Source organism: Cynara cardunculus, unplaced genomic scaffold (assembly GCF_001531365.2).
Source record: "Cynara cardunculus var. scolymus isolate 2C unplaced genomic scaffold, CcrdV1 Un_Scaffold_6795, whole genome shotgun sequence".
NCBI lineage: Eukaryota > Viridiplantae > Streptophyta > Magnoliopsida > Asterales > Asteraceae > Cynara > Cynara cardunculus.
Genome location: NW_020203165.1, coordinates 7,588 through 22,714, shown reverse-complemented (window position 1 = coordinate 22,714; position 15,127 = coordinate 7,588). Strand labels below are relative to the sequence as shown.

Here is a 15,127-nt window from a genome sequence, read left to right as displayed (position 1 = left end):
TTTTCATTACAAACTATGTTGGCTTGGTTTTCAGCTAACCAATCCATGCCTATGATTATATCAAATTCCCTTAAAGGCAAAGAAAATAATTGTATAGGCACCTCACATCCTTCTATACTTATAAAACATTCATCAATTCTTTCTTTAACCAAAACTTCACTATCATTTGTTGTTTCCACAATTAAATCCTCACTCAACACTTTAGATTCTAAATGTGCACAGTTAACAAATGATGGTGACACAAAAGAACGATTTGCACCTGAGTCAAATAAAACTTTGGCACATACTGAATTAACAAGRAATGTACCTGTTACCACTTCAGGGTGCTCTTCCGCCTCACCTCTCGTCATCTGAAAGGCTCTCCCTTTTGCATTAGACTTTGCCTGTCTTATCCCTCCCCGTCCACTTGGATTAACACGATTATCCATTTGCCCATGACCTGTTGGCACATACCCATATCCTCGACCCCCAGAATATCCAGATCCCCGACCTCCAGCAAAACCAAACCCTCAACTCTTTGCTTGCGGACAATCAGCATTAACATGTTGAGATGAATTACAAGTAAAACACCTCYGYRTCACCCGACAGTCTCGAGCTATATGTCCTGGTTCCTGACATTTAAAACATACTCGAGATTCTGCATTGCAATTTCCCTGATGTATCTTATGACATCGGGTACACACCCTATCAGCAAACCTTGAAACTGGTCGATTCAAATTTTCCATAAACCTTGGTCTACGGAAATCAGTTACTATAGCCTCCCCCTTTCTTTTCTCTCCAACTTTCTTTTGTGGTTGTCGATTAATGTCTTGCTCCATAATTTCAGCAGCATCAACTGTCGCTTGAAATGTTGTCGGATTCCTGGATATCACATATTTCCGAGGATTTGACTCCAATCCCCAAATATACTTTCTCACTTCACTGTTTTCAGATATTATATAGGCTTCAGCAAACCTAGACTGTTCCATGAAAACTTCAGTATACTAGCAGACTGACATGTTTCCTTGCTCAAGACGAAGGAAATCATCTTCCAACTTTCTTACTGCAGCTTCAGGACAATACTGCATTTTAAATTTAACCACAAATTCTTCCCAYAACATGGTTTTCAGAATGTTCGGATCTGAACTGGACAGGACTTCCCACCAGTACAAAGCACTTGATCTCAAACGAGATACAGCAAACATAACTTTGTCTTCTTCTGTATTTTTACTGATTTGCAGACTTAGCTCTATCTCCTTAAGCCAACACATAGCTTTAACAGGATCACGCTCACTAGAAAACTTAGGAGGTTTACAAGCAAGAAACATCTTGATATCTCCTCCCTTTTGCACTGAGGACGAAGTGAGGGGTACAGATGTACCAGTTACCGGTGTACTAGCTCCGGYTTCCTCCTGATCGGAATTTCTTACCACATTTGGATTAGTTTGGTTTGTACGCCTTAACAAATTTACCAATCTTTCCTGAAACTTTCCCAGCTTTGCTGCCAACATATCTTGAGTAATATACTCGGGGTCAGAAACATTATGTCCACCCCTTGCTCTTCCTCGACCACGGCCAGCCATTGAACTTTCTTGGGCCGACAATTCCTGTTCCCCACGAGTTTCTTGTCTGATACCTCTACCTCTTCCTCGTCCCCTGCTACGACTTCGTGTTTCTATTACATTTTCTGGATCCTCTCCGTATATTACATTTCTTCTTCCTCGACCTCTTCCATAACCAGTAGAGGTCCTTTCTGATTGATTGGGATTATCTGTCATTTCTCAGTATGTAACCTTTTCTGTCACATTTAAACACACATGATTATTCTCATAATCACAACATAATAACACATTTATCCTCATGTCTACTCATAACTCAWATTATATCAGTCATATATAATCTATCTTTCTCATAATAGGTTTAGCTATAACATATTTCCATGTTCATAGATCCAGTGAAACCTATTATCATAACTTTCCACACCTCTAGTTTAAGTCTAAGTATTTCGCAAATACCCAGATCCCTTAAACTAAGGCTCTGATACCAACTGTAACAACCCACATATTCTATGTACAGATAATCCACATCATCATACTCATAACACAAAATATAACATCGTTTACATAATACAGATTAACATAAATTCTTTTCTCATCTACATTTTAAAAGTAACTAAATGTCATTCATGCTAAACTTTTCCCTTGCCTTTATCTTGCGAGGTATGATGACCTGCAAAACAGGTTAGTCCAACAACTGAGCGTTAGACCAAAAAGGTCTAGTGAGTGTATAATTCTCAACAAACAACATACATTCCAAACAATCAGTTTAGATGTTCTGATACATAAACTTATTTATGTAACTCTCGCGGTTACACCGCCATTTCATCTCTCTCTCGCGGTTACACCGCCATTACATCTCTCTTTCGCGGTTACACCGCCATTACATCTCTCTCTCGCGGTTACACCGCCATTACATCTCTCTCTCGCGGTTACACCGCCATTTCATCTCAAAAATGCTTTAACACATTAGCCGGATTTGTAATCCGGTCAGCCTTGTCCGGATATTATATCCGGACAAACACTTAGAATGTTGTGAAGCTAAACCGGCCATACCTTGAGCGGTTTATAATCCGGATAAAACTGTTTGGTTATCAATCCGGTCAACACATTCCTTTGAGCGGTTTAATTTAATCCGGTCACCTCTTGGGCGGTTTAGAGTTTAGTCCGGACAACACTTGAGCGATTTAAAAAAATAAACCGGTCACCTCTTGAGCGGTTTAAAGAGAACACCGGCCACTCTTTGTCCGGTTTATTTAATTAATCAAATATTCATGAAATGCAGTTCATAAATAGCAGATTCCAACAATATCAGATTCTAATAAAAGATGTAATAATCAATACTTCAAAGCAATATACACTCACCTTACCAAAAGATGTTGGATGGATTCAAGTCTGCAATTTTCCTTCAGCCCCTTTTTCTCTCAATATGCAGAGAATTCCTTCAGAAGACAAAAATTTCTTTTTCCTTTTTACATACACTTGCTATTTATGGCAAGTGTACACACCTCCCCTCATGGTCGGCTTAATCAAAATTACATCACCCACACACACTTCTTTATACTACAAATATTATATATATAAATATATAATATTTATATATATGTATATATGTAATCCAAAAATCTTAATTCAAATCTCAAACCTGAATATTACATACGAAAAGAGAGGAGACGCACTTAGAGAGTAATGTCTTCAAAATGGTGTTGAGCACACTTCAAAATGGTGTTGGGCACACCTCCAAATGGCTCTTCCAAGCCTCTTTATATAGGGGAGAGGAATGGGGGCAAGGACACCCAATCATTACCCAAGGGTAATTAGTACAATGTTAAGAAAATACAAAAGAAAATAAAATAGAAGAAGGAAGACAGCTCATATACAGCTGTAAAAAATATCTGGAGGAATCTTTAAGCTGCACGTTTCCCAAGTAGCTGTAACAAGGCTGGTAGACTTCGCATAGTGGTGCCATAGTGGGCAGTGCTGTCAGAAAAATACAGGTTTTTGGAATAATACCTCTTCCTTTGTGTTTCATCATCTTTTTAAAACTTTTTGGAATAAAAAAGGAAAAACAACAAAATTGGGCATTTAATAAAAGCAAAAAGGGAGTAAATAAAAAGGAAATAACTCTTAAAAATAAGAGTTATCAATAATGCACAATTAAAATTAATTAATAATTTTCAACTAACATTTATTGATAATATTAATAACTAATTTTTATTAATAATTAGTATTTATTGGGAAAAATGACAATAAACAACCAAAATACTACTTTAAGCAGTGTTTCAATAAGTTAGTTTATGTCTATTTAAACATATACTTAAAAAATAAGCAATATTATATTTACTAAATAATGTCTTAAATCGTCGAAGACGGTAAATTAAAAAAGAGGATGACTATATAAAGGAAATGAAAATGGATTGGGAATTAAAAAGTAGGTTAGTTAAATATGTATTTTTTACCAACCATTATTTTTCAATATATATATATATATATTTCTATAAAATACAATTTTATAAATGAAAAAGAGAAATTGTTATTTGAAATAGTAAAAGATAAAGATGAATTAACAAATTAAATTAATATGTATTTTGGGTGACCATTAATTTATGAAAAGATTATGTGACAACCAAATTTGGGAATTTTAAAATATGGAGTGGAGATTCAGTTTGTTTTTGGTCATCTCCCATTAATTATACAAATTACATTTTATATTGTTCTACTCCAATATTTCCTATATAAACATTATCGTTATCGTACAATGCTGGTTCCGAGCACTAGTTCATAGAAAATTGAATTATATATATATGATGAGACAACACATGATCTTAAGTACAGAAAAATCGTAAAAAACAGAAAAATACTGAAATCGTCAACCTCACATTTTGGTGATTGTTCGTGAAATGACATGAATCAAACCAATATTCGTTGTCGATTTCCTCACGTTTTTGCAATTATTGATGATTTTCCGTACCTTTCTTATTTTTCACAGCTTTATATAATAGCGTGTCCACAACACCACTACATAAAGTGCAAATTTCTAATGGACAAAATCTTTTGACGATTTGACTAGTCATTCTCTTAGAATGGACAAAAACTTTGTCATTTTCTTACTTTCTTTATATATTTTTATCAATTTTGTTATATATTTTGGTCATTTTTGAGAAATATCATTACCGATATATCATGTGAATATTATTTTTCAATCAAAATACATGTGAAGTAGTCACATTTTTTTTCCTTTATGAAAGAAGACCGATAAAATTGATGATATTCATATATTTATTATAAAGTTTATCATTAAAATAAATAAATAAAATATTAAGAAAATACAAGAGAATCCTATCAAATTTTGTAATAATATTATGTGGATTATTAAACCATAAAAAAAATTAAAATGAAATGTCATTTACCATCAACATCATGTTGAAAATTTTAAAATTTAAATTGATCAATATCGGTTTTCATCCTTATAGTTTTAAAATTACAATTCTCATCTTTATAATTTATTATCTTTTTGGTTTTTATGATTTAAAATTTATTGTTTTTTTTTTTGTTTCTATAATTTACAGTTTATTTCTATTTTAGTCCTTCATACTTATAAGTAGTGTTTAAGACTTAGAAACAAAAATAGAAATAAATTACAAACCATAAGAATCAAAATTTGAAATTTTAAAATCATAGAGATCAAATCCGTAATTTTTAACAAACCATAAGGACAAAAAATGTAATTTACTCTAAAATAATAAATATGTTAAGATTTGATGGTGAACCCCAGATTCAACCACTTAAAATAATACTTCCAATAAAAAGAGTAAGTTACTATTTTGGTCCTTATGGTTTACACAAAACTACGAACGTCATCCGTAAATATTAATATGTTCATTTTGCTATGGAAGTAATCCTCTAATTAATTTTATGTGTATTTTCGTTTTTTTACTCATTTTTCGTCTTATCCTTTTTTATTTATTTATAAAATACTATTTATAATACAAGTGTTTAAAGGTTGAATGCAAGCCATGTAATAAATAAACTCACGAATTAATAACGATGGTGAAAGAGTATGTTTGATTGGAAAGTACACATTGTTGAATTTCTTGAAGAAGTCATTAGAGCGGTGCCATTTTTGTAGTCGTTTCATCCAATAATGGCACTCACCTTCTTCTATCCTCTTCGTACTACTTAAAGAAGATTTTTTCCGTCATCATATTCCATGTGTATGTGCTAGAAGCAAGAGCGCATATGGAAACGTTACGAGGTCGACGGAGAAGACAGAAGTCAAAAGGTTGAGTAGAACTACTTGGGAGCTCGACTAGTGCAAGAGTAGACCGCCCTCCACCATTCACCTTTTAAAACCCAAATCTAAAACCTATAAGTGATGTAAACCCATACAACCTTAGACAAATCAATGGATAAGTTATCTTCAAATTGATATTTTAGTTCAAAAATAAAAATATTACTGTTTTCTCAAAACCATATAAAATCGTATTATAACGATAGAAACAAAGAATAAAAACTAAACATTAAAATTGAGATCTATCTCGCTGTATTACACGAGTATCCTTTTAGTGTGTATATATATATAATTAATGTAACTTTAATTTTTTTTTTTAAAAAGTGTAGGAAATAGGTGAAAAGACAAAAATGCCCTCTCTTAACAAGCTTTTTAACTAATGGAATTGGAACAATTGACCACTTTTATAGCAAAATATAATCTGTAGTAACCATTTTCATATTTATTAAAATTTAAGGACGATGTTTGTAGTTCAGTGCAAATCATAAGGATCAAAATTGTAAATTACTCCTAGAAAAATGTTTGATTATAAAATAAAAGATGACGAATGTTCCTTCGAGTTTATATTTCTTTTGTTGCAAATTCTTTCCTTGACAACTTTTTTGTATTCCATTTTTCGTAAACCAGGCCGCACGCCCAATTCGGAACCCCACAAAAAACACTGCTATTAAATTACAAAATCCAGAAGGGAATCGATTTCTTTGGTTATTCTACACGAAGGATTTTAATCAATTTTCTTCTGAGACCAGCTGACCCCACTTGAGAGAAGGTGATAAACTTGAGTTTCTCAAGTCGGTTTTATTCACTTCCAGAGTTCGATCCATTGAAGAATCAAGTTTGGCTGAACTGGGTTCAGTTCAATTCATTGTTTTTTTCGTAATTCATGTTGCTGGATAGAGAGCGAGCGATAAAATTGAGTTTCAGTTTATGGGTTTTGTTTGATTTGAGAGATTGGTTAATTCAGCTGAATTGGGTTTCAATTCAAACCAACGATTTCTCAGCTCTTCTTGCTGTTATGAGTTGCTTGAATTTGTATATGTAAATAGAAAGTGCGCGATAAGATTGAGTTTCATTTTTTGGGTTCTATCCAATTGAGAGTTCGATTCATTGGGACTAAAGTTTAGCTGAATTGGGTTTCAGTTCCTATTCGTTGTTTTGTTTTGTTTAGTTGATTGAATCAATAGAGAGAAATGGAAGTGGATCTGAGTGAGGAGATTGAAGCCAAAGGTGGCATATGGGCTTTGGAGCAGAAGATTGACCAGCCCATGGATGAAGAGGCTGGTAGGCTCAAGAATATGTATAGAGAAAAGGTAGTTTTATGCCACTTTCTCTTTTCTCATTGTTTATTTCTTTTTGGGTTAATCTCTCTCATAAAATCAGTTATTACAGATTGTTTTTTTTCCATATGGGTTAATCATAGCAGGTTGATTAGGGTTTATAAACATCAACTCTTTTTCCATTTTTGTAAAAGGAGATGAAAGAAAAGCTAAGATCCTTTCAATCATAATGCCTCTAAATTCCTGTGGCATTTCATTCATGGGGTTAAATCTTCCGATATTGATACGTTAATTATTGTTGAGAGCTAGTATTTACTTGATTATTATAATCTCAACTGTGTTTTCTTTTTCAAGATCAAGTAAGATATAGAATTACTCCCCCAACCCCTCAAATGAAAATCTCAATGTTTACTAGTTTAAGTGAAGTGTTGGGCTAATGTCAAATGTGTCAAATACCCTTACAAGAATAACATAGTAGAAGAATCATGTTGACCCAAATCAATGTCATCCTATATATGTAAAATGACAATGAGCAAACTCTTAATTTTAGCTTGAAAAAGTCTCATGACAGGAACCATTGTAGGACAACCTGTGAGGAAAAGTGTTGCCATTTGGCAGTGGATGTGATATCACAGATATCTTGGTTGAAGACGTTATGATTATGACTTTCTTTATATAGAATTTACTTTAATGTCTTCTAATGATTGCCTGCTGAATTCAAGTTTCCTAGGTAAAAGAAACAGAAAGTTAAGCAAATCTTTGACTTCGATTGTGTTTGATTAATGTAACTATAGAAGTCATAGCTTTTTGATGATGTGCTATTGTTTAATGCAGAAATTCTCTGTTATATTGCTTCTCCGTCTTGCATTTCAAAGTCTTGGAGTTGTCTATGGGGATTTGGGAACTTCTCCATTATACGTATTCTACAATACATTTCCTAAAGGAATCGATGATGCGGAGGATGTTATTGGAGCCCTTTCTCTGATCATATACTCTCTTACCCTTGTCCCGCTCATTAAATATGTTTTCATCGTCTGTCGGGCAAATGACAATGGACAAGGTACACCTTTTTTCCATGTTTGATTATATACTTTAATGAGCTATAGTATGAACGTTAACACACACAGTCAGAAAGCAATGTTGCATACCCACAGGCTCGATTGTTCATAATTTCAATTAAAAAAAGCCAACCTTAGTGCACCTTGCTTTTAAGATGGTTGGGTAGGGACGTCTTTGTACATGGCCTTCCTTTTGAATTTTCTTGACGATGATTTTGTGACCTCAAACTGCGGAACGCTTTGTCATGTTTTGTTGGTTGTATATAAGAGGTGTGATGGCATGTATATCTACAATAATTGATGGTGAATCTAAGAAATGCAATTTTGGTTGAGCTAACGATAATTTTGAGCACAGGGTTCTAATGGTAATTCCATACTTGCTATACAAAAAACGATGTTATGAAGTCGCTTTTTTATCAATAATCATCATCACCAGAATCAAGTATATTGACTTGAGTCCACAAGTTTCTTCTATTTTATCATTGTTGAATGGTATTTCTGATGTTCCACTGATAGTAGAAGGCGTTTCTATGAACTATTTCTCTAACCACACATTGTAATTATCATGAATTAGAGGCATTAGATGATTAAATGTAAAACTTACAACCTGAAGTCCTTACAAGCATTATAAGCTAGAAAGGTGATAACTTTTTTTTTTTCTCTCGAGTAATAGCCCCAATCCTGTAAACATCAAAAGTGAAAGTTTCTTATCTAAACCTGCTTCTTTCCACTTTTTCAGTCTGCTTTAATCTTGACCAGTCAATGGTATTCCCAGTTGACGTAGTGACATGATACGTTTACCTCCGATCTCCTTGCTCCATCATCTTGAATTCTTTTAATGCCATATTGTTCGAAGATCTTACTGGTTATTAAATACCGTAATTAACATTAAATAATGTTGCACGGGTGGTCACTTTGAGGGTTTCCTCTTTCCATTTGTACGTACTTTGAGCAATACTGCTTTGATTCACCTTCTAGAGATTTCACACGACCCTGGCACCAATTTCCATCCTGTTACAGACTCCTTCCATCACCATATCCAATAATTTCATTTCCAACCCAAGATCTATCCTCATTAGCTCTTTTTGTGATGCTTTTTTGCAGGCTGAAAGAGCTGTGAAATAGCCTTAGTTATCGCTATGAATGATTCGGTGTCATTTCACTTCACAAGTTGTAATGCATCTGAACGACTTTTCTAATCGAGATGCGCTGGTAATCCATAAAACTTCATTCTCTTCAACCTTTGGTATTCTTCTTGAATGTGTGTGACCGAGAGGTCACGTGTTCAAGTTATGGAAACTGACACACTGCAAAGTGGAAGAGAAAGATCGAATACAAAAATTTCCCTCCAAATAAGCCTTGGTGCACTATAGTCGCCCTTTATTCTCCTTGAAAACTTGTCATGGTCAAAAAGGTTGTTAGAGTTAACTTTGCCAAAAACCACCTCCCACTTGATGCACTTTATGAAACCAAACCAAACAAGCCCAGTATATCCCACCTGAAGGTGGGTTCTAAGGAGGGTACCTGTACCCCAAGAGTAGAGCGGCTATTTCCATGAAGACCCCTAGCTTGTGCAAAAACAGGATAAAATTGCTAAAAAATGCAGAAAACAAACATATAACCACTTGGTGCACTTTTTTAGGACAAAATCCTCTAGGGCGTTCTTTAGATGGCATGTAAGCATCCGATCTCATTTCCCTTTCAAGTACATTGTTTCATTTCCGAACCGTATTTAGAAAATCTTGAAGTTGAAGAACTAAAGTAGATTCCTTCTCTGAATGATCTCTAGATGGACTCTTTAGTTCAGTATCATAGAAATAGGGCCTAAAATAATAGTACCCTTTATGAAGACGATTCACAAAAATAAATAACTTAAATGGCCTAAAGCAATGTTACCCTTTATGATTATGATATTTTTAAGTGGCAGCACTGAATCTGTCGATCATTATACAGGTGGAACGTTCGCTCTTTACTCGTTATTGTGTCGGCATGCAAAAGTTAACACAATTCCTAATCAACATCGAACTGATGAAGATTTGACGACTTATAGTCGTAGCACAATCCATAAGCAATCGTTTGCTGCAAAAACAAAGAGATGGTTGGAAGCACATGCATTTAAAAAGAATGCTCTTCTTTTAATTGTCCTTGTTGGCACCTGCATGGTGATTGGAGATGGTATTCTAACTCCTGCTATTTCAGGTAGTTGTTTGTTCTCCACCTCACTTTATAATGTTAAATGCTCAATAAGGGAAAATATTCATTCGGGACCTATCATTAATTATGATATCTTAACCAAAATATGTGTTTTTTACCAGTTTTATCAGCTTCTGGTGGTATAAAGATCGACCACCCTAGAATGAGTAATGGTAACTCTATATTTTGTTGTTTTCTTGGAGAGCATTTTTTATTTCTTTTCTTTTTCAGATTATTCAAACTTCTACCTTCGATTTGTTGCAGATGTTGTAATACTTGTTTCAGTTATCATACTATTAGGCTTGTTTAGCCTGCAACATTATGGTCCAGATAAAGTTGGATGGCTCTTTGCTCCAATTGTATTGCTTTGGTTTCTTTTAATTGGAGGAATTGGAATTTTCAACATCTGCAAACATGATCGAGGGGTATTGCGGGCTTTCTCGCCTGTATATATATTTCACTACTTTAGAAGGCGAGGAAAAAGTGGTTGGACTTCCCTTGGAGGGATCATGCTCAGCATCACAGGTAATTACTTCCCCACCTCTCCTTCCTTTTGCTCTTCATGGCCGCATTTGGTACACATAAAGGGACCAGACAGAACTAGACGGGACGGGTGAAAGAATTGTGTAAGGTTTTAGGGTTTTAATTGGACATGGGTAGTTTAGTAATTTACCAATCTTGTCCGTCTTCCTCATTTTTGTTCCACCTATTTTGGTGGGAGATCCCGCCAGTCTTCTTTTGTCCCAATCTAAATGTCGCACCAAATGTGGGACAACGAGTTTTTGTCCAGTCACACATACCAAGCACATTCTATGTCCACGTAGAATAGAAATGAAGATTTTGTACAAAAAGAGTATTTTTTTTTTTCATTTCACGAGTGGGCGAGAGATTGAATTCTAGGTTTGAAACAACAAAAATTAAAGGGGTTGGCGTATTCTGTGTTCTGATGCAATATTTCAACTGAAATTGCGCCTAAGAAAATGGAAGATCTTCTCGAGATTCGATGTTTGGTTCATAAAAGAAAATACGTGTATGTTACTCTCTTAAAATGGAATGAAAATTAGAAATAACAAAACATATATGATTTCAATATGATTTAGTTTCCTTCATAATAGTATGGTTTCCATCTTTATTCGTCCAATATTTTCGACGAGCGAGATAATCGAATATGTAATGTTCCACTTGCATCTAGGCTCTAGCAAGTAAATCTATCAACATCTTGGGTTAAATGGCCTTCTTTCAGGTTGTTTTTTATTTATAAATTCATGACGTTCCGATAAGTTTGAGAATGCCATTGCTTCAACAAATAATGACACTTTCATACGCAAGAATGCCTAAAAACCTGTGAGAAGGTCATGGATTTGTAAACCACTTGTCAGGAGGTCATTTAACTAAATAACCCCAGAATCTTGGATGAACATTGGTGGTTATGGTACAATATCAGAAATGGCTAAATTAGAAAACCACAATGACAAAAGTACGGATTTTAGCTTACGGTAATAGATGTTATAATTTAAAAAAACGTGTTATTGTATAGAAATTGTTTTTACTTGAAGTTTTTCGGATGATTTGCTAAAACTTGCAGGGACAGAGGCACTATTTGCAGACCTTGCCCATTTCCCCGTTTCGGCAATCCAACTTGCGTTTACAGTTATCGTGTTCCCTTGCCTTCTTCTTGCTTATTGTGGACAAGCAGCCTACCTCATGAAGAACAAGGAACACGTGTACGATGCCTTTTACCGCTCTATACCAGGTTTGTTTCCGCTTTATCCAATTTTCATCGGTCAGTATGAACTTGACCCTGTATAATAACTATAATGGTTAAGCTAATTGTCGGCTAATAAGCAGCTAGTTGTTGGCTAAAGATCTTGCTGATGGCCTAAAAGCTGTCTGTGCACTGAGAACTTGGTTGATAAGCTGGTTGTTGGCTATGTTTGGCAAAGCTGATAAGCTAGTTGTCAGCTAATAAGTAGCTGTAGGCTGAAAAACTAGTTGTGTGCTATGTTTGACAAACTAGCTGATAAGCTAGTTGTCGGCTATTGGCCAAAAAGCTAGCTGAATAGGTAGTTGTTGGCTAATAGGTAGTTGCTGGCTAATAAACTAGTAAGTAGCTGAAAAGCTAGTTGTCGGCTAATAAGCCAATTGTCGGCAAATAAGCTACAACTTATGGTTGCCAAGCATGGCTTTACACGGTTCGAGAAGAAATGTAGACATGATTAAGGTTCCTTTTTTCACTAACAAAGTGTGAAAATCGTATATTGTGGGAAAAACGTCAACTTGCTGCTGTGTATGATGTCAAATTATCGAAGTAAACAAAATTTGTCTTAATCTTGCAGACACTATATACTGGCCGATGTTTGTTGTTGCAACTTTAGCTGCCATTGTCGCAAGTCAAGCTACTATATCGGCCACGTTTTCGATAATTAAGCAGGCAAACGCACTCGGATGCTTTCCTCGAGTCAAAGTTGTTCATACGTCGAAGAAATTTCTTGGGCAGATATACGTTCCGGATATCAATTGGATCCTTATGGTTCTTTGCATCGTTGTAACTGTTGGATTCAAAAACCAAAGCCAAATCGGGAACGCTTATGGTAAGTCTCGTTTATTGCATTTCATCATCTTCTATATGGAGCATTCATCAGTTCACATCCAATGGATTTGGGAGAAACCGATCCAATCCCGTCAGCGTTTGAACCGGTCCAATCCACCTAATTTTCGACAAACGAACCAATCTGATGCGACAGATAATCGGATTGGATCTGTTTTATCTATTACATATTACTGTTAATTATTTATAGATTGGATCCATCTAATATTTTGAACCAATTATCCATACATTTCATTTGAAAGTACTAACTCGAGCGACCAACATAATTTATAAACATAAATCTTATGGAGAAATCAAGTCCCATACACCAAAACACTCCCTTCGTCTTGGTATATATGTCCACAATGAAAAAGACTCATGTGTAATTGTTACATTTTAATTAGCTAAATGACAATTTTACCCTTGTTAATAGATGGAATAATGAATTTCTCCATTTTATAATTAACGGTATAATTGGAAGGTAGACATTTATTTTTGAAAGTGGACACCTACTTTGGGACAGAGGAGTCTCATATTCAAATGTCACACAAAGTAAATCATTACTTTTTTATGATCGGATTCAATTGGTTCGATTTCATTAGATTTTGAACTGTCATCCAACAACCGACATATCTAATTTGGATATTGAAATTGTGGATAAAATAATCCAATTACCATCCAATTTTGGTCGGTCAATTTTAATTGGATTAGATAACTTTTTGCGCAACCCCCTGATCATTTTGTAACAGGCACGGCGGTTGTCGTAGTCATGCTGGTGACGACATTCCTAATGATCTTAATTATGCTACTCGTCTGGCGGTGCCATTGGATTCTCGTCTCGATCTTCACCGCATTGTCACTAGTGGTCGAGTGCACCTACTTTTCGGCTGTCCTCTTCAAAATCAACCAAGGCGGGTGGGTCCCACTCGTGATCGCCGGCGTCTTCCTTCTTATCATGTATATTTGGCATTACGGCACCGTGAAACGGTACGAGTTCGAAATGCACAGCAAAATCTCGATGGCATGGATTCTTGGTCTCGGTCCAAGTCTCGGTTTAGTCCGTGTTCCCGGGGTCGGACTCGTGTACACCGAGCTAGCAAGTGGGGTCCCACATATCTTCTCCCATCTGATAACCAACTTACCGGCCGTCCATTCAGTGGTCGTTTTTGTGTGCGTTAAGTATCTTCCGGTTTACATGGTCCCCGAAGACGAACGGTTTCTCGTGAAACGAATCGGTCCGAAAAACTTCCACATGTTCAGAATCGTTGCGAGATACGGGTACAAAGATCTTCTAAAAAAAGACGACGAATTCGAGAAAAAACTATTTGATAATCTTTTCTTGTTCATAAGACTGGAATCGATGATGGAAGGGTGCTCGGATTCCGACGAGTATAGCCTGTACGGATCCAACCAGCAAACTTCACGTTCCATGAACGACTTCCGGTCGCTGGAGAACGATACGTTTTCGTCCGAAATTGATTTGATCGTGGCGGAAAACGAGGGATCCGGGAAGGGCAGCGGTTCGACGGAGGTGGATGAAGCGGAGTTTCTGATGAGTTGCAGGGCGGCCGGAGTGGTGCATATAATGGGGAACACGGTGGTGACCGCCCGGCGGGGATCGAGGTTTTATAAGAAGATATCGATCGATTATATATATGCGTTTATGAGGAAGATTTGTAGGGAGCATAGTGTTATATTTAACGTTCCTCATGAGACCCTTTTGAATGTTGGGCAGGTGTTTTATGTATGAATTATTGAATTTATTCTATCAATAAATTAAAATTTAATTTTGTGTTTTTATTGGAATAATATTTCTTGATAACAGATTAAATTGGTAAGAATAAAAAATATATTTTAAACTCGGGTTTTTACAAGAAAGAATTACTTCTGAAAATTCTATACAAACTACCGCAAGATGGTTTGGTCATCTTGTCCATATTATAACATTCGCACATTTAAAGTATTTTTCTTTTATAAAAAAAAACGAAATAGAACAATGGTAATACTGAAAGAATGAAATGTGTAATTCTTATTAATTATAAATTTACTAGAAGAGTACTCGCGCAATGCAGCGAGATACATCGTGTTTTTAATATTTCATTTTATTCTTTATCTCAGTCGATGTTATAATATGACTTTATGTGATTTTGAGAAAGCGATGATGTTTTTATTTTTGAATAAAATAT

General features: G+C 35.3%; 1 protein-coding gene across 3 annotated transcripts; it reads left to right on the top strand.

The window, feature by feature from the left end:
- The first annotated feature begins 6,453 nt into the window (after window positions 1-6,453).
- LOC112504758 (potassium transporter 10-like) lies at window positions 6,454-14,711 on the top strand. 3 transcript variants are annotated; one of them, XM_025108708.1, is made up of 8 exons: window positions 6,454-7,136; window positions 7,938-8,163; window positions 10,115-10,360; window positions 10,477-10,527; window positions 10,619-10,879; window positions 11,940-12,107; window positions 12,691-12,945; window positions 13,691-14,711. In XM_025108708.1, the coding sequence occupies exons 1-8, from the start codon at window positions 7,017-7,019 to the stop codon at window positions 14,689-14,691; spliced, it is 2,328 nt and encodes a 775-aa protein (XP_024964476.1). In that variant the 5' UTR covers window positions 6,454-7,016; the 3' UTR covers window positions 14,692-14,711. The 3 variants fall into 3 exon arrangements, with proteins under 3 accessions (XP_024964476.1, XP_024964478.1, XP_024964477.1); XM_025108710.1 differs by lacking the exon at window positions 10,477-10,527 and having other exon boundaries at window positions 10,640-10,879; XM_025108709.1 differs by lacking the exon at window positions 10,477-10,527.
- The last annotated feature ends 416 nt before the right edge of the window (window positions 14,712-15,127 follow it).